This window comes from Salvelinus namaycush, chromosome 21 (assembly GCF_016432855.1).
Source record: "Salvelinus namaycush isolate Seneca chromosome 21, SaNama_1.0, whole genome shotgun sequence".
In the NCBI taxonomy this organism is placed as follows: Eukaryota; Metazoa; Chordata; class Actinopteri; order Salmoniformes; family Salmonidae; genus Salvelinus; species Salvelinus namaycush.
Window position 1 is genome coordinate 39,031,409 of NC_052327.1, and position 19,474 is coordinate 39,050,882.

The 19,474-nt window shown below is 41.1% G+C and overlaps 3 protein-coding genes across 3 annotated transcripts; all 3 read right to left on the bottom strand.

The window, feature by feature from the left end:
• Positions 1-430: 430 nt before the first annotated feature.
• Positions 431-4,299, bottom strand: nudt7 (nudix (nucleoside diphosphate linked moiety X)-type motif 7). Its single transcript, XM_039018190.1, has 3 exons — positions 3,890-4,299; positions 1,796-1,954; positions 431-1,371 (listed from the first exon to the last, which is right to left on the bottom strand). Exons 1-3 carry the CDS (start codon positions 4,043-4,045, stop codon positions 1,021-1,023), a joined length of 666 nt encoding a protein of 221 aa, XP_038874118.1. The 5' UTR covers positions 4,046-4,299; the 3' UTR covers positions 431-1,020.
• A 3,811-nt stretch (positions 4,300-8,110) lies between these two features.
• LOC120065897 (hypoxanthine-guanine phosphoribosyltransferase-like) lies at positions 8,111-12,867 on the bottom strand. The gene is made up of 10 exons (XM_039016941.1): positions 12,820-12,867; positions 12,569-12,596; positions 12,121-12,304; positions 11,321-11,504; positions 10,860-10,925; positions 10,662-10,679; positions 10,301-10,383; positions 9,557-9,603; positions 8,949-9,025; positions 8,111-8,306 (listed from the first exon to the last, which is right to left on the bottom strand). The coding sequence occupies exons 1-10, from the start codon at positions 12,865-12,867 to the stop codon at positions 8,259-8,261; spliced, it is 783 nt and encodes a 260-aa protein (XP_038872869.1). The 3' UTR covers positions 8,111-8,258.
• Positions 12,868-14,415: 1,548 nt separating this feature from the next.
• On the bottom strand, positions 14,416-19,205 carry LOC120066728 (26S proteasome non-ATPase regulatory subunit 7-like). Its single transcript, XM_039018191.1, has 8 exons — positions 19,076-19,205; positions 17,906-17,997; positions 17,649-17,741; positions 17,232-17,329; positions 16,996-17,076; positions 16,736-16,827; positions 16,382-16,580; positions 14,416-15,256 (listed from the first exon to the last, which is right to left on the bottom strand). The coding sequence occupies exons 1-8, from the start codon at positions 19,147-19,149 to the stop codon at positions 15,008-15,010; spliced, it is 978 nt and encodes a 325-aa protein (XP_038874119.1). The 5' UTR covers positions 19,150-19,205; the 3' UTR covers positions 14,416-15,007.
• Positions 19,206-19,474: the final 269 nt, after the last annotated feature.

Sequence of the window (19,474 nt, forward strand, 5' to 3'; positions counted from 1 at the left end):
GTAGGAGGTGGAGCTGAAGTCAGAGCTGGGATTGGATATCTAGCTATGAAGGTGTGATCATGTAGGTCATGTGCAATTTTAGAGGAATTATTGTAGATATCGTTTCAGGGAATTTAAAACTATATTCACTGAACTCATATTGCATATACAGCAGTGTATTATTTCTACATTGGTCTGCTTCAGTTGAATCCAGTTGAAGCTCCTGTCTTGCCTGTCCTCTGCTTTAGGTTAGAACCAATGATGAAAATAAACCCTGGATTGCTGATGCTATGTATTGGCCATCGAGAGTTCTACAATATTTCAATAAAAAATGTTGAGGACAAAATTAAGTATTGTTATGTTGTTGAAGTAGGGACAGGAACATTAGTAACCTAAAAAAATATATACTTTAAGGAAAATGTTTTAATATGTTTTATTTTTGGCTCAAATATAATTTAAAGGTATGCATTAATGTGTCTATAATATAATACATGTGGCAAAAACGATTATAGACAATAAATGCATTTCTATAGCTTCAGAAATGTGTGCCAAGATGGAGGCATGGTGGCTTCAACACAGCGCCCCCTATCAGTCATCTAGTCCAATATGATTCATTACGATCTGAGAGGCTAAACTGATTATATATCAGCACTCCTACGCTGAGATTCTTTGTGAATACAGGCCCTGGTCCAGGTATCAACTCAGTCTTGTCCTTCCACATAGCTCTAAACAGGCCACTGCCCACTCTCCTCTCACACATGTTACATTTATGAACTCAACTGGATGCATTTACCTATTCAAACTTTAATAGTATATATATTTTTTTTTTATTGTCACCAATATACAATATTCACAAATTACATTCAAAGTTTTTTTTTTAAATCCATTTTTGTAAAGAATATAGGTATTGCACATGATTCCACATTTACAGTTGGCAGAACAATTACATTTACAACATTTTAGGGAAAAATATGTTCTCACCATCATTGCATTGCATTATATAATTATCTGGTTAAAATATTTAAAAAACATTGATACATGTCATAGTTTACTGATCCTCTTGTTCAGATTGTGTTGGAAGAAAGATACCGGGTCATCAGAATCAAAACCAGTCTCAAACTCAGGCTTTTTTCTGAGGGCTAGGACAGAGACCAGTATAGCCAAAATGGCAGTCAGACCCCATATCTGATAGTGGCTGCCTGATTCAGGGTCCGGAAACTGGAAACTGTGGAGCAAGCCAGCAATTCCAGTCGCGCTGTAGGATGAGTGGTCTATCTCTCTAGTGAAGAACTCCAGAGGGACAGTGAACACAGCGCCGACCTCGGCTGGGTTTGGGCGAGGAGAGAATGAGGCCTCAATGAACCCCACCACTGGAGTCACCAACAGACCACTCTACAGAGCGAGAGGAGGGAGAGAGAAGAGGGGCGAGGGGAATGAAGGGGAGAAGAGAAAAGATGTGGAAGAGAGAGGGGAGAGGAGAAAGTATGAATATCTCTGACTAGAAGTATGACCTGTAATCTATTGGCAATATCTAATTCCAAAATATACTGTACTATACCGAGCAGGGTTCTCCAACTTCGGTCATGGAGTTACTTGGAGTGCAGGATTTTTATCCAACCCGATTCAATAAAACACCTGATTCAGCTAATTATGGTCCAATTATGCCATCAGCAGTTTTTAAAATATTTTTTATAGTTCTCCAGGACCAGAATCCTGTTGAATCCTGTTACACCATGATAGTGGGGGTGTTGAGAAATCATCAGCTTTGAAACATTTTATCTTTGTTCATGTAAAAGCAACCTCTCCCCATGTGTACCTTGTTCATAATGGGGAAGAGTGTGCAGACCACATCCACCTGGTCAGGAGGAAGGCCTATCTCCTCCTCTGCCTCTCTCAGAGCCGTGTCCACATCATCCCTGTCCCTCGGGTCCCTCTTACCACCTGGGAAACACACCTCACCTGCGTTGGTCCTCAGCTGCAGCACAGAGAGAGAGAGACAAAGAGTGAGTTCTACAGCATTCCATTTTGTTTTCTTGTGTAAAGGACATCACGTAGGCAACAACACATCCGCCATGCTGACCCTCAACACGGGAGCACTTCAGGGGTGCGTGCTTAGTCACCTTCTGTACTTCTTGTTCACGCACGACTCCAACACCCTCATTAAGTTTGCAGACGACACAATGGTGGTAGGACTGATCAATGACAACGATGAGATAACCTATAGGGAGGAGGTGATCGTGGGCTACAGGAAACGGAGAGGCGAGCCCTCCATTCACGTCGAGGGGGCTGTAGTGGAGTGGGTCGAAAGCTTCAATCTCCTCGGTGTCCACATCACTAAGGAACTATCATGGTCCACACACGCCAACAAAGTTGTGAAGAGGGCACGACAATGCCTCTACCACCTCAGGGGGCAGAAAATATTTCCTAAAAAAGTTCTACAGCTGCACCATTGAGAGCATCTTGACTGGCTGCATCACCGCTTGGTACGGCAACTGCTTGGCATCTGACCGCAAGGCGCTACAGAGGGTAGTGCGTACGGCCATGGACAACACTGGGGCCGAGTTCCCTGCCATCCAGGACCTCTATATCAGGCAGTGTCAGAGGAAGGCCCTAAAATGTTTCTAACTTCTGCCACCTAAGTCATAGACGGTTCTCTCTGCTACCCTGAACAGCTTCTACCCCAAGCCATAAGACTGCTAAATAGTTTGTCCAGGTAGCTATTTGGTTAACTAAATTTTTTGACTCATCACATGCTGCTGCTACTGTTTATTATCTGACACTTTATACCTAGTTATATGTACATATCTACCTCAATTACCTTGTCCCCCTGCACATCGACTCGGTACTGGTACCCTGTGTATTGCCAAGTTATCGTTACTCATTGTGTATTTATTATTACCTGTTTTACTTTTCTATTTTCATTTCTCTGCTAGGCTGGGAAAGGCCGTAAGTAAGCATTTCACTGCCAGTCTACACCGGTTTACGAAACGTGGCAAATAACAAATATGGCAAATAACGTGGCAAATAACATTTGATGTGATTCTTACCAGTCCGCACCATATGAAAAGCTAGCTAGTGCAAATGGGGACACTTCAAGCTGAGTTGATGGGCATTGAGTAATTTCGTTGAGCCGGCTAATTTGGCTCAAAAAACAAATCTTCATTCAAAATGCTTAAAAATAAACCTAGAACCATGAAAATGTTGCTAATCTCTAATGTAAAGCCCAAAAGGTTGGCTACCATTGTGTCAGATCTTGAAATGCACGTTCAAATAAAAACATTTACCTGGCCAAATTATTTGGATGGCCTGCACTGAAGAAAATAAATCAGCGTGGACTTGATTGACACTCTCTTCCCACTATTTATTGTTTCTGCTGGAAGGATTCACTCTTTAGAGTATAATTTTGTAATTTAGCAGGAGAAAAACGTTGTTATGATCTCAAAAAGCAGTACCAGCAGTATGCTTATCAGGGAGCCAAATGAACGGCTCTCTCATCGATGCGATTCGTTCACCAAAAAGATCCGTTCAAAAAGAGCGACTCATCACAACTGAGGAGTAAATTTCACACATCCCAATGTGCTATATTTGCACACTCACTCACGCATGCACACTCACGCACGCATGCACACGCACACGCACGCACGCACACTCACGCACGCACACGCACACTCACGCACGCACATGCACACTCACGCATGCACAAATATCAAAGGCTATGTTTATAAATACAGTGGACAATTTCACACATTTGGATGCAACACTGTCATACTTTACTTTTGTATTAATGGTTTCAATGTTCCTAACACAATTTTGTATGTTCAATGGCAAAACTGTAGGCCTAAGAATCGATGACATAATAGTTAAGGTAAACTAGTTAAACTAAGGAGTAATTGAGAGCCATATTACTGACCTCTTGGGAGCGTAGAGTCATCAGCATGTGGACCTCTCCGTCCTTCACAAACAGCGGTATCAACACCGAGGCTTTGGGCAGGACCGGCAAGTACGAGAATCTGCTCCCGACTTCATATTGCTTCAATATGGCAGCTGTCTTTTCTTTTAGGTCCATCCTGAAGGTCAACAATGTAGCCAAACAGAGGCAAAGACCTCACAGTGAAACATACCAGTAGCCTACCTTGCTTTTGTTATAAAATATAGCTCGAGTTTGTTATTGCTGTACAGGAGAAAAGCTTCAGAATGTTGCTGCCGACCTGTCACTACTATCCCAATATTAAATATTTTCTTCGGACAGGCACCTGCTGTGCAAAAAAAATCGTTGCTACAATGCTTCCACTTGACATTAGGTTTGTGTTAGTGCTTGCATGCGGATTGCGGAAGCGAGTCCCTTCAGCTTAAAGAAAATGTAGGGCAACTCCATCTAGTGGGGAACCAGAGACCAACATCTTGGAAAATGATAACGCTCTATGTTTTGCACGGACATGTTGAACAGTTTTGCCTCAAATTAACACCTAAAATAACTGCCATGAAATTAATAATCTACCAACCCATTTTCAAGTCATTCCATAATTCAAAAAGGCACTCGCACAGCTGAGCTATCATGTTGCAGGTGAATGGTAACAATGAGATAACATAAGAAAAAAGAAACCTGCGCACTTACCTTGCTAGATGCACGTTTTTTATTGAAGTTCATGCGCCGCGAGAAGTCGTTTGCGGAGGGGGTGCTGCGATCTGGCAAAAAAAGTACCTGTGCTGAAGATGTCTATTTTGATCCTCTAATACAGGACGAGTAAAGGCCCAGTGCACTACTTTTGTGATTTTCTTTAAAAACTAAATGTATTTGCGTGTTCACCAGCATTTATAACTTGAGTCTGATACAGTTCCTTGCAAAAGTATTCACCCCCTTGGAATCTTTCCTATTTTGTTGCATTACAATCTGTAATTTAAATTGATTTTTATTTGGATTTCATGTAATGGACATACACAAAATTGTCCAAATTGGTGAAGTGAAATTAAAAAAAAGAACTTGTTTCAAAGAAATCAAAAACAGAAAAGTGGTGGTGCATATGTATTCACCCCCTTTGCTATGAAGCCCCTAAATAAGATCTGGTTCAACCAATTACCTTCAGAAGTCACATAATTAGTTAAATAAAGTCCACCTGTGTGGAATCTAAGTGTCACATAATCTCAGTATATATACACACACCTGTTCTGAAAGGCCCCAGAGTCTGCAACACCACTAAGCAAGGAGCTCGCCAAACAGATCAGGGTTGGGTTATAAAAAATATCAGAAACTTTGAACATCCCACGGAGCACCTTTAAATCCATTATTTAAAAATGGAAAGAATATGGCACCACAACAAACCTGCCAAGAGAGGGCTGCCCACCAAAACTCACAGACCAGGCAAGGAGGGCATTAATCAGAGAGGCAACAAAGAGACCGAAGATAATCCTGAAGGAGCTGCAAAGATCCACAGCGGAGGTTGGAGTATCTGTCCATAGGACCACTTTAAGCTGTACACTCCACAGAGCTGGGCTTTTTATTTATTTATTTTACCTTTATTTAACTAGATAAGTCAGTTAAGAACAATTTCTTATTTTCAGTGACGGCCTAGGAACAGTGGGTTAACTGCCTTGTTCAGGGGCAGAACGACAGATTTTGTCAGCTCGGAGATTTGATCTTGCAACCTTTTTGTTACTAGTCCAACGCTCTAACCACTAGGCTACCTGCCGCCCCACTTCATGGGAGTGGCCAGAAAAAAGCCATTGCTTAAAGAAAAAATATGCAAACACATTTGGTGTTCACCAAAAGGCATGTGGGAAACTCCCCAAACATATGGAAGAAGGTACTCTGGTCAGATGAGACTGAAATTGAGCTTTTTGGCCATCAAGGAAAGCGCTATGACTGGCGCAAACCCAACACCTCTCATCACCCCAAGAACACCATGGTGGTGGCAGCATCATGCTGTAGGGATGTTTTTCATCAGCAGGGACTGGGAAACTGGTCAGAATTGACGTAATGATGGATGGTGCTAAATACAGGGAAATTCTTAAGGGAAACCTGTTTCAGTCTTCCAGAGATTTGAGACTGGGACAGAGGTTCACCTTCAAGCAGGACAATGGCCCTAAGCATACTGCTAAAGCAACACTTGAGTGGTTTAAGGGAAAACATTTAGATGTCTTGGAATGGCCTAGTCAAAGCCCAGACAATCCAATTGAGAATCTGTGGTATGACATAAAGGCTGCTGTACACCAGCGGAACCCATCCAACTTGAAGGAGCTGGAGCAGTTTTGCCTTGAATGGGCAAAAATCCCAGTGGCTAGATGTGCCAAGCTTATAGAGACATACCCCAAGAGACTTGCAGCTGTAATTGCTGCAAAAGGTGGCTCTACAAAGTATTGACTTTGGGGGGGTGAATAGTTATGCACGCTCAAGTTGTTTTTTTGTCTTTGTTTCACAATAAATATTTTGCATCTCCAAAGTGGTAGTGTGTTGTGTAAATCTCATGATACAAACACCCATTCGCCCATTCGCTTGCGGCAACAAAATAAGAAAAATGCCAGGAGGATGAATACTTTCGCAAGCGAATGTAGTTCTGTACAAAACAGTTAATCTGATAATACTTGGGACTGAATATAAAAATACTTGCTTATGTTTTCCAGTTTCTTGAAATACTTTGCAAATGCAACTTATTTCTAAATGTAAACTGAAATGGTCTTAATTCCTTTTACATTTTAGTAGAGCAGGTTACAGTAGTGAGTGCATACATTTTCATACTGGTCCCCGGTGGGAATCACACTCTACCAAATGAGCCATATCATCACAAACCACTTTGTCTAAATGTTTTTGCCCATGTTACAGAAATCTATATCGGTCCGTTAATACTAGTAAAGCCCCACTACTTTTGTGAAAAAAGTTTATCTTAATATATTTATTAACACCCTCAGCACCCCTACTTCCCACAGCTATGTACAGTTGAAGTCAGAAGTTTACATACACCTTAGCCAAATACATTTAAACTCAGTTTTTCACAATTACTGACATTTAATTCTAGTAAAACTTCCCTGTCTTAGGTCAGTTTGGATCACCACTTTATTTTAAGAATGTGAAATGCCAGAATAATAGTAGAGAGAATGATTTATTTCAGCTTTTATTTCTTTCATCACATTCCCAGTGGGTCAGAAGTTTACATACACTCAATTAGTATTTGGTAGCATTGCCTTTAAATTGTCAAACGTTTCAGGTAGCCTTCCACAAGCTTCCCACAATAAGTTGGGTGAATTTTAGCCCATTCCTCCTGACAGAGCTGATGTAACTGAGTCAGGTTTGTAGGCCTCCTTGCTCGCACGCGCTTTTTCAGTTCTGCCGACAAATGCTGTATGGGATTGAGGTCAGGGCTTTGTGATGGCCACTCCAATACCTTGACATAGTTGTCCTTAAGCCATTTTGGAAGTATGCTTGGGGTCATTGTTCATTTGGAAGACCCATTTGCGACCAAGCTTTAACTTCCTGACTGATGTCTTGAGATGTTGATGCAATATATCCACAATTTTCCTTCCTCATGATCTTGAAAAACAAGTTTTCATGACTCCAACATAAGTGTATGTAAACTTCCGACTTCAACTGTATGTCAGCCTCTTGGCCTTAAATGCTTCAATAAAATAAAAAAACAAGAGCAGGGTGCAGATTTCTCTTTTCTTTAAAGTCATTCCATGGAAGGCATCTCTCTCTCTAACACACACAAATTTAAGATTGACAGCAATATTAAAATAGGATTGTTAATGTCCTTGGTGAATGAAAACATTGCCATTATTAAACAAAATTGTTACATTACATTCCAGGCTTGTCTTTGCATGGGTATGGCATATGAGCTAAACAGCATCATTGGTTTGTACAATGCAGTACATGACTTGACTCACATAGATTTTACTGTGGATATGTACAGTCGCCTGAGATCCTGTGGATTGTATTAAGCAACATAACAAAATCCATCCTTACTAACATAAATCAGATGCAGAGGCATCCAAGGCCCCAATATAATATATAATTACAAATCTAAATAAAAAAAGTGTTCTCCCAAAACTATCTTTACACGAATCCTCTACTTAAAAACATAACTCATCCCATTGCTTCCAGGGGAACAAAAATATGAATTCAATACATTTTTGTTTTCTCAAATAGCATCTTGCAAACTGAATTCACAATCCATGTGTTCACATTAAGTAGGTTTCATACATAGATAAATAAGGTTCAGAACCCTAAAAAGCTCAGGATCATCACAGTGGTCCTAGTCTCTCGTCATCCATCTGTCTATCGCCTCAGCTCACACTTTGTACTTCTCCTTTGCGTTCTCGTTCAGTATACAGATGTGCTGCACAGAGCAAAAACACATGGTAAAGTGTAAAAAGAATACACCAACAGCAGACTTGATTAAACTGACCCCTCATACATACATTGAGTGTACAAAACATTAGGAACAAGTGTTCTTTCCATGTCAGACTGACCAGGTGAAAGCTACCATCCCTTATTGATGTCACTTGTTCTCCTTCAAATCAGTGTAGATGAAGGGGAGAAGGCAGGGTAAAGAAGGATTTTCAAACCTTGAGACATGGATTGTGTATGTGCCATTCAGAGGGTGAATGGGCAAGACAAAAGTAGGTGTCAGGCGCACCAGTTTGAGTTTGTCAAGAACTGCAATGCTGATGGGTTTTTCACACTCAACAGTTTCCTGTGTGTATCAAGAATGGTCCACCACCCAAAGGACATCCAGCCAACTGTGGGAAGCATTGGAGTCAACACGAGTCAGCATCCCTGTGGAACGCTTTCGACACCTTGTAGAGTCCATTCCCTGACGAATTGAGGCTGTTCTAAGGGAAAAAGGGGGTCCAACTCAATATTAGGAAGGTGTTCCTAATGTTTTGTACACTCAGTGTATATATTTCACTAGGTTGACATGCTGTATCTCAGAGAATATAACCAAATATCAGGATCATCTCCAATGCAGCGAACTTACACTGAGATCTCTGAAGTACTCGTTGTAGTCCAGGGCATATCCCACCAGAAACGAATCTGGCACCTCAAACCCGATGTCTGACCAAATACAGAGACGGACATAATTCACTGCACAATACAATACTAAGCTACATGTAAGTTATACATCTTGCTGTGTAGTATTACGTTAGCAGTATCAAAAGATCTTATGGGATGAGTTTTGCATTAGTATTTCATAACATTAACACAGATATAAAGTATGTTTCTCTTTTCCATCTCTGGAGGTTAGCTAGTTGACTCCTGTTGTCTGTGACTGGGATTGACCCTTTAGCTGCAAGGGTCACAGAGCAGGTCAAAGGTAAACAGCTGTCCTTGCAAAACCATCTTAGAAAGCTTATCCAACTCTGACTTAAAGGAATGACATACATCACTAACCATTGTATAGAATACTAGTACTAGAGTACCATGTTGACCTACACATTCAAAGTCGATTGTTAGATACGCATATTAATCCCATGCGAAAAATATAACTATTATACGTGGTCATCCTGCCAAAGACTCTTTCTAGTACAGCAGTGTATCAACGGTGGGAAGGCATGCACGACACACACAAACAACGGCAGAACTCACATTCTGGTCTGTAGCCTGAGCTCCTTGGTGTTCTCTTGACTAGAAGGCTGAAATAACAATGCATACAAGCACAGAACTGAATAGGATCTCTATGCAAACCATGCTCTTAATGGCATGGCATGCATCGCTCTCAATGACATGGTCTTCAACAATCTCAATGACACAGCTAACAATACAATCCACTCAATGGCCTTGCATTGTTCAATAACATAGCATAGCTACAATGCGCTCAACACAGCCGTCTACAACCTAAACTAGCGTCAAATAGTCCCTTCCATAGGAGAGGGATATCCCATCCCTCCACAGTTCAATTAACAGTATGGTACATAGATTAACTCTTAATCTGATCCAGTCACATAACATCTCTAAATCAGTGCTTAAGGGGAGAGTGCCCATTACAATAGATGGAGAGTGCGGTCATTAATATTGCTGTCTAGATCGACAAAGGCTGCGTTTACACAGGCAGCCCAATTCCAATATTTTTTCCAATAATTGGTCTACTGACCAATCACATCAGGTATTGTCACATTAGATCTTTTTTAGAGCTGATCCAATTGGTCAAAAGACCAATTAGTGAAAAAAATATCTGAATTTGGACCCCTGTGTAAATGCAGTCAAAGAGTGACATTCTGAGCTGAACCACTTCTCTGTCTAAATCAGGGCTACACAGCACTTATAGGGAATATTCAGTAAGCACAATATGGGAGAAAAAGAGTACTGTGTGCTTAATACATTGGTTCTCACCTGACGACTTTGACCATCTTTGGATTGCAGTCACTCAGCAGTGATAGCAGTGTCTCCATAGTCCTCCCTGTCTCCACAATGTCCTAAACACGTCAGCAGGACAGATACCGTTGCATAAGGGGGTTCAATTTAAGGAGTGCAAGGAAGTCCAACAACAATTCAAGGCAAGCAATTCAATATTAATGTGGACAACCATAGCGATGGTACACCCATTAGTGAATGTGATTTGCACCCTGGTCATATAGCTATAGTTCATGTGAGAGCTAGTGTGCGCCACACATTTATGTACAGCAGTTTTAACATTTACAGAGATTGAATTTTCAGATTATGTGCTAAAAAGACACAGGGAAATTGGTCTTACCTCAACTATCAAAACATTCTGTAAAGGAAATTAGAAGACAATTGATCACATATATATATACTGTAGATCAATATATACATATAACGAAAAATCCAATAATTAAACAAAAATACAGCACCTCATTGGTTAAAGGATTACAACTTCACTCCTAAGATATTTGTATTTTATCTGTGGTTATGTCAAGCAATCAAATCTCACCTTCCCAGTTAGAGTTGAGAGCTCGTCCCCTCCGATAACTTTGACAATGTTTGTAGACTGGTCATTCTGGGGACAATACACACACATCAGTAAAACTACACATCTCACCCAGGAAGAGGGTGATGGTCTACTCTAAATAATCATAAGGTCATCTAGTAATACATTAAAAGACATGTTGGCCAATGGAAGTGTTATCTGCTCATGCATCAGATGAGAGTCTAGTAGCAGATCACATTGTGATTTAGCCAACCCTTGTGTCATGTTTGTCGTCATGACAAACATGGCATGACAGACAACAGATAAGAGGGGTTAGCTAAACAAACTGATCTGAGACCAGGCTAAACACACACAGAGAGAGAATAAGCAACGGCTGCATTGCTTACATATAAAGATTGCCATCTTCCTTACACAATTGGAGGCTATTGAAGGAGAGTGAGAGAAACGTGGAGTGGTTCACTCACGCAATAGCTCTTTAGCCTAATGAAATCCACAGTCAACGGGACAGACTTATCGCTGTTCTGATTTAGGGTCTTGATGTAGTCCAGCAGGTCGGCAAAGAATGTATAACCTCCTTTGAGAACACACAGTGCTACTATATGGTGTCCCCCCATGTCCCGGACTATATCACGAGCCAGGCGCTCAGTCCTAGAGAGAGACAGAAGGAATAGAGAAGGATAAAAAAAAGAGAGGAAGAGAGGGCGATACAATGGCATGGGACCTGACATTTCTGTGCAGGCTCATCAATCAATCTTCAGATGGTTTGTGATCTGGTCAGTCAGAACATCATGGTTTAAGGCTAGTATTGGCCATGTGTGGAAAACTGGCTGAAAAGTTGCTGACTGGGTCAAATCAAATGATCTGGCTGGAGTCCTACTATTCATAACAGGGTTTAACATGGCATTCTACAACAGGGTATCCGACTAACAGTGTGTTTCATTCATAAGGCTGCTGCTTGCCTTCTCCCTGTCTGCAATGCAAATTGATGATGGCTATACACCATTACAAAAAAAAAAAAAAATCACTGCTGGTTTAGATGCCTAACACTGATTTGTCTAACAAATATGTCAGTGAGCTCTATCCGACAAAATACCTTAGCAACCATGGTGTAAATTAAGGAAACAATGGAGGCATAGAGGAATTTGTACTAAATTAGAGTTATGATTTACTCCACAAGGGAATAGGAAAATGTGCACTTATGTTATAGTACAGTAGCCTACCCAGGCCCCAAGAGTGCCAGTCCAGTGGTGATGGTTTGACTTACCTGTCCATGATCAGTCCATGGGGGATGATAACCTGGTCTAAATCCTCCTCATAGTGTTTGGGGACACAGAAGAGGTCCAACTTATACCCCTTATCATCAGGTATCTGAAGGAGCAAAGAGATAACACATTTAGGAAATGATGGCACATAAATGTGCAATTGAGGTGACCAAAAGTCTTCGCAAACTGAAGCTCCACACACACGAGCCAGGAGCCCTGGCAACGTTTAAGCTTGCTTTAAACCACCCGTTTGTGGGTGAGACAGAGATAGGGTGCAGACCCGCTTTTAGGACTCCATAGCCTACTTGGTCTGACTAGCTGCGTGAATTCTGAAATTATGTCAACTGACAAATAAGTAACACGCTAGTGATTTATTCACGTCCCGCAATCCTGATGTCATTATGAAACCACACTCCGACACAACTCTGAAACGTCCATTCTGCAGATTACCCTTCACCCCAGAGCAAGAGGGGCCTGACTGACATTACAAATATAACATAGGGACAGGGTACACCTTACCTGGATATAGGCCATATCGCCGCTCTTGCTGTTCACGCCTCAAATATCACCCTAGTGAGGAGTCATGCCCTGATCAATAGGGAATAAGAATGTTATTTAGCTTGGTGCGTCTCTCGTGCTCGCTCTTCCTCGCCTACTGCCTACTTTACCTAGGGCGAATAGCTTACATACGATACTCCAACCTTGCTCTCCCTCCCCTGGGGGTTATAAACCCTGACGTCACAATCCATTTTACCGATCAAAATCTGATTTACCTGACTTGAACATTTTATAAAATCCTACCGCCGTATTCCTCGTTGCATACCATAGATTGCATGGTACAATTTTCGAATTAGCTACTAACGTGAGTGTGAAAATAATTGAAGCCTATTGGCAGTTTGTCGTACAAAAAACCACACCTTCCGTTATTTTACTGTATGTTAGAATCCAAATCTACGCAGAAACGCATCTTCGCCATACTAACCTAGTGCTGCGTCATGACAAGGATGATAATAATAAACGCAGAGGCTTCAACCACATTGTAGTTACTCCACAATACTAACCTAAATAACAGTGAAAAAGGAAGCTTGTACAGAAATATGCATCCTGTTTGCAATAAGGAAATAAAGTAAAACTACAAAAAATGTGGCAAAGAAATTAACTTTTTTGTCCTGAATACAAAGCGTTATATTTGAGGCAAATCAAACAAATCACTGAGTACCACTTCATTTTTTCAAGCATGGTGGTGACTGCATCACGATATGGGTATGCTTGTCATCGGCAAGGAGTTTTTTAGGATAAAAATAAACAGAATAGAGCTAAGCACAGGCAAAATCCTAGAGGAAAACCTGGTTCCGTCTGCTTTCCAACAGGCACTGGGAGACAAATTCACATTTCAGCAGGACAATAACCTAAAACACAACGCCAAATCTACATTGGAGTTGCATACCAAGACGATATTGAATGTTCCTGAGTGACCTAGTTACAGTGACATAAATCGACTTGAAAAACTATGGCAAGACTTGAAAATTGCTGTCTAGCAAAGATCAACAACCAACTTGACAGAGCTTGAAGAATTTTTAAACAAATAATGTGCAAATATTGTACAATCCAGATGTGAAAAGTTCTTAGACTTACCCAGAAAGACTCACAGCTGTAATCGCTGCCAAAGGTGATTCTAACATGTATTGACTCAGGTGTGATATTTCTGTATTTCATTATTATTATTTTTTGTACGTCATTACGGGCAAAATTCCCAATCTGGCCCTCATACCATCATGGTCACCTAATCATCCCCCCTCCTTTCCCCTGTACCTATTCCCTAGGCCATTGCTGTAAATGAGAATGTGTTCTCAAGTCAACTTACTTGGTAAAATAAGGGTAAAATATATTTTTTTAAATTGGGTATTGTGTGTAGATGGGTGACAGGGAAAAAAATAAGTCAAGGGGTATGAATACTTTCTGAAGGCACTTCAACTATTAGTTCCTTGGCTGTAAAGGTTGTGTCATCAAGTAACCCAGTATAGGTCCTTTATCAATAATCTTTGTCTACAGTTAATCCAAATGGAAAAATAAACTTCAAACCACTCTTCACTTGGTACAGCCTGTGTTGTGAGAGAGATTCATAATATGCAGTCCATTACCAGACTTGAATGCATCCTCCCCACAAATGTCAGGCGAGGCTTCATAACCTCACAATTCTCCTCCCTGTGTTTCTATGACATGAAATATCATACAGTACAACAAAATACACCCAAACAAAGGCAAGGGACAAAAGAAAAGATTTGCAAATTAGAAACTTAATGAAAATTATTTAATATGACCCTACTTTAATGAGTGATACAGAAACTGAAGGTTCCTTTCACCACACACACACACACACACACACACACACACACACACACACACACACACACACACACACACACACACACACACACACACACACACACACACACACACACACACACACACACACACAACACCAGGGTCACATTCAGGAGGGGGCAATTTACTGAACGTTGTAGATAGAAATACCAGAATAGAGCTGACCTGATTCTTCACATGTCAAAAAGGCATGTCTGTTCTAGAATATGGATTTCTATTTGAGGTTCTGTAACGTTGTGCCCTACTGAACGCAGCCCAGATGGTGCAGAACGAACATGTTCTCATTGTAGAGAACATCCAACACACATAACCATCCTGTCACCCTCAGCACTATAGTTATTCAGTGCCAGTTATGACAAAGGGCAAGTCTCAAATGACACCACACCCCCATATAGAGCACTACTTTTAGCTAGACCCATATACAGATGACTGTGGCTCAGGCCAAAAGTAGTGCACTATCCAGGGGAATAGGGTATAACAAAGACGAACACCAATAGTGCACACTCATTTCTTCTTTTTCTCATCTTTCCTGGACGAGGCGTTGCCTTTCTCCTTCTCTTCCTTCTTCTCCTTGTCCTCTTTCTTCTCTTTCTTGCCCTCTTCCTTCTCCTGTCCCTCCTTCCTCTCAGCGTCACGGTTGGAGATCTTGTTGTTGATGAGGTTGTGGAGAGCCACCACTGAACGGATGAGGGACGCCAGGTAGACCACTAGCATCTGGTCATTGGTCTTCAGGTAGAAGGCCTTTGTGAACTCCTGCAGGGAGAAGTGGCAGGATTAAGGCATTGTGTATTATGATTAACTAAACAGTGAAAATCTGGTGGAAAAATCCAGACTATCTGTTCATTGTAATGAAGTAACGTAAACTCACCCCATTCCCTACAAATGTGTGCAACCGCGACATTCAAACGAGGCTGCAAAGAAAACTAATGGGACTGTAGCGACTGTGTTGACTTCAAAATCGGGGGTGTGAACTACGTTTCTATTCAAGCGTTGATCGACATGGTAATGGCTCTATAGTATTGGAGAAAAGTTGAAAAAACGGACCCTCCGTTACATCATGACGTGTCATGCCGTAACGTACAGCACGCATAAAGCAACTATTTCTGTCTTACAATCTCTCTCCACCAGGTGTAGCACTTCTCTCATCGTTTAAAAACAAGAAATGGACAGTGACGGGGTAAGGGGGGATACCTAGTTACTTTTTGCGTCATCACTGCAAGTGATCATGATTCTCAAAGCCGCTGTTTACTTCTAAGATCACTTTAGCACCGCCCTAAAAACCCGATTCAAATTCGACACAAACCTCCAAATAGGTATGTAATGACACATTATATAAACTCTTTATAGTGTTTTATTTACATTTTAGAGGCGATAAGGTAATAAGTTGGACAGATCAAGTGAAAAAAAGCCCTTTTCCCACACATCTCCTCTCCTTCTCACTACCACGCATTAGTTTCGCTTCCCCATCCGCCATTTTTTTAAAGACCCGACGGAGCTCATTGCCTTCTTGAATCATGCAGAAACAGGCAGCGTGGAGGTTTCGGCATGAATTCTGTTAAAATTATGCTTTACAATGGTATTGACATTACAGTTGATCTGGAAATATTACGTTTTTGGGGCGCTAAAATAAGGTCAATAGTACGGACCAAGGCGATGTACAAAAGTGAGTGAGTTTACGTTAGTAGATCATACCACGCAAATTTATTTGATTTGAGAAGGAACATTTATCTGTGTACTCTTTCAAAATAAAAAAGCTAATATTGATTACCATGCCAGCCACCCCCTGCCCCCTTTCTCCCACATAACCCAGCCTACTCACACACATTACCCCATCCCCACACCACACCACCCCCATCCTAAACCTACACCCCAGCTTACTAGAAGGTTGACATCAGGAAGCAGGTTGAAGATGTCCTGTAGGTGGTAGATTATTTGGTGGTTGATGGGCAACTTGCCTGCAGCCACTCTCTCCAGGTAAGACCTGATGTCCAGCAGCTTGGAGTTGAGCCCCTTTAGGCCATGTACCTGGTTAGTGATACGCTGTGACAGAGTACCAACTGTTGTGTCCTTGATGTCTCTGTAGACGGAAGAAAAATGGGGTAGAATATATCAAGTTTAGTCGACATTAGTGCAAATCTGTTCGGTGTGATGTTAAGCATGAAACTACAGAAATAATGGAAAATCCATGAAATGTTTGGTGTCTGCGTAGTCCAGATAAAAAATGATGTGTACCTGAGAAGGTGCTCCACGCCCACCTCCTCTGCCTCCTCGGCTCCAATCTCACTGGTCACATGTTCAAATGTTTTGGAGGTCGGGGTGCCGTCCTGGAAGAGTGAAGAGACAAGAACCCTTTTAGAGTAAAAGTCTTCCTTCCTTTCGCAATAATCAATTGTATGCCCAGTCCAAAATCAGCCCACAGCCCCTAGGGTTGGCTGGTCCAGGGTTTGACTTATTTTGTCATTTAGTCTCAAACAAGTCTATGCTCCACTTACGTCATGTATTTCCTCCACCGAGAAGTAGGCTTCTGTAGGCAGGCCCAGGTCCTTAGGCTTTACATCAATGATCACTAATACCTGAGGGTGAAAGTGCCATACAAACACAGTCAATGTTCACTTAATTATCTGCTGCATTATCAATACAATTTAATCCTTTCAACAGGAGATGAGATATATTTCTTACCGATATTTAGGTATTAATGTGGAATATTTACTGGGTGGAAAGCACTTACTGAATTGGTGCAGTATTGCTTGATGAGTTCATTGATGGCAATATCATTCTTATGTAGTTTAGGACCTGTGTGATACCAACCCACTATCCTCTCTCTGGCTGGAGAGAAGAGAAGGAAAAGGTTTAAGAATCTCATAGCCACACTTTGTAGAAGTTGATGAGACTGAATGTATATAGTTAAAATGTAATAATCTATAGCACAGGTGTCAAACTCATTCCACGGAGGGCCGAGTGTCTGCGGGTTTTCGCTCCTCCCTTGTACTTGATTGATGAATTAACATCACTAATTAGTTAGGAACTCCCCACACCTGGTTGTCTAGGGCTTTATTGAAAGGAAAAACCAAAAACCTGCAGACACTAGGCCCTCCGTGGAATGAGTTTGACACCCCTGCTCTATAGTGTGTGTGTGTGGTCTCACCATTGACTTTCTTGAACATGTTGTACATATTCTCCAAGTAGTCATGATCCAGGAACCACACTGAATCATCCTTGTCATCCTCATCAAAAGGCACTGGCGAAAAACACAATCAATATTGGATCCAACAACAGGCTTAGCTATATAGCTAAACGTTTAGTGATCATAATTATTAGTTGAGTTCTCTCACAAATATGATAAAGATGTTATAAACTAGTCACAAACATGTTATTTTAGTACATGGAAGGAGAAGAACTCACCTGCAAAGCTGTTGGACACATCAAGGACTTTCTTATGCCAAGAGCCGAGGAGGACACCCACTACTCGCTTTTGGTTGCCTACTTTCCCTATTCTGTCAAAAGAGCACATTTACACAATCAATATCATAGGATGTCTTAGTGGAAATCAAACAAAAACTTAAAAGACACAATCCATGAGCTTAATCACAACAAAATCGTAACATATAGTACGAATTGGATTTGCTCATGAGTACCACTTTCAAAACTACTGGCTGAAATTATACAAAAGTTTAAGAGTGCATCTTTAAGAAAGTTAACACAACTAGTTAATTAGCTCAGTGGTTCCCAAACGGCAGGGGGGACTCAGTCCGGCTTTGAACTTACTCATGAAAATTGTAATAGTAGAATGCCCAAGGTACAATTTCGAAATTGGGTAGTGCATCATCAGTTTCTCCTCTTGTCATGTCAGTCATTGCATACCTCAGAGAGCTATTTATAACTTGTCAGAAATGTCCAGATCAACTAGCCTATGTCAGCAAACGTTCTTTAGCTAGGTTTTTTAGCCCATAGATTTTGTTGTAATGTTTGAGTTACTCAACTATCACATGGCAAAATATATAGAATTGCAAGAAAATGTGTTATGAAACAGCAAAATGTTCTCTGCATCCCATGACAAAATGTGTAGAATTTCAGGAAATAAACTTTAAATCTGCTAAATGTCCCCCCCCCCCGACAACAAGAGGGGTGTAAACAGTTTGCCATAAACAGTGCTTGTACCAATAAAAATAGACGTGGGGGGCGCGGGATGTTCCCCAATGCTGGAAGGCAGGCCCGAGTGAAAAGGTTTGGAAACCTGAATAAGCCAACTACAATACTTATCCCTTGCTAAGTTAGCTAGCTAACTACTCTGATCCATAATGACGCTGTGGCTAAATTCTTCCATAATTAGTGAATGTTGCTAGCTATTTGCCTGTTATTACAATTTACCAGCCAAAATAAACTAACTAGATATACTACTGTCATTGCTAACAAATGCACAGCTTTAAATGGGTTTCTGACTCAGCAGGTTAGCTGGCCAGCTAACGTTAGCTATGCCTGGCTGCAACATCATCATATTGTACAAAAAGTGGCGAGCTAGCAGAAGTAGCGAATGGATGTGATTTCCAAACATATATATTATTAATTACAAACCTATTAAAATGATCCACCACGCTGAGCAACACAAGTGGATGGACAACAACATTTTCTACCGCTAACTCCGGCATTTTTGAAGCAAAGTGTTTGAGGATGCTAGCTACCTAGCTAGCTACTTCCTGTCGAATTGTTTCTTCTTCTTCTTTGGTGGGGATTATCGGCAGTTGGCATCCGACGTTATGGTGCATTACCACCACTTACTGAACTGGAGTGTGGGCCAGAGACGGGTAGAAACTAAATCCTACCTGCCAGCCCTGTTTCTCTTAAAAAAAGATAACAAAATATTTGAGACTATAACTAATGACGTTTTACTCAATATACTATTTAAACTAATTTCCTGTATCCCCTTCTCCCTCATACTAGATCTCAGCCTCTCACTTTCCCTATGATACTGTC

Coding starts and splice junctions, on each gene's coding strand:
- nudt7 (XM_039018190.1), bottom strand. CDS start 4,045: ATGGACCTAAAAGAAAAGACAGCTGCCATATTGAAGCAATATGAAGTC. Junction 1,955..3,889: donor TGACTCTACGCTCCCAAGAG/GTCAGTAATATG, acceptor TCTGTGCTGCAG/CTGAGGACCAACGCAGGTGA. Junction 1,372..1,795: donor TCTTCCCCATTATGAACAAG/GTACACATGGGG, acceptor CTCGCTCTGTAG/AGTGGTCTGTTGGTGACTCC.
- LOC120065897 (XM_039016941.1), bottom strand. CDS start 12,867: ATGGATTGTGACGTCAGGGTTTATAACCCCCAGGGGAGGGAGAGCAAG. Junction 12,597..12,819: donor CCCAGGGGAGGGAGAGCAAG/GTTGGAGTATCG, acceptor TTGTAATGTCAG/TCAGGCCCCTCTTGCTCTGG. Junction 12,305..12,568: donor CTCTTGCTCTGGGGTGAAGG/GTAATCTGCAGA, acceptor GTGGAGCTTCAG/TTTGCGAAGACTTTTGGTCA.
- LOC120066728 (XM_039018191.1), bottom strand. CDS start 19,149: ATGCCGGAGTTAGCGGTAGAAAATGTTGTTGTCCATCCACTTGTGTTG. Junction 17,998..19,075: donor GTGGTGGATCATTTTAATAG/GTTTGTAATTAA, acceptor CTCTTTTGACAG/AATAGGGAAAGTAGGCAACC. Junction 15,257..16,381: donor TTCCTGATGTCAACCTTCTA/GTAAGCTGGGGT, acceptor TTCTCCCTGCAG/GAGTTCACAAAGGCCTTCTA.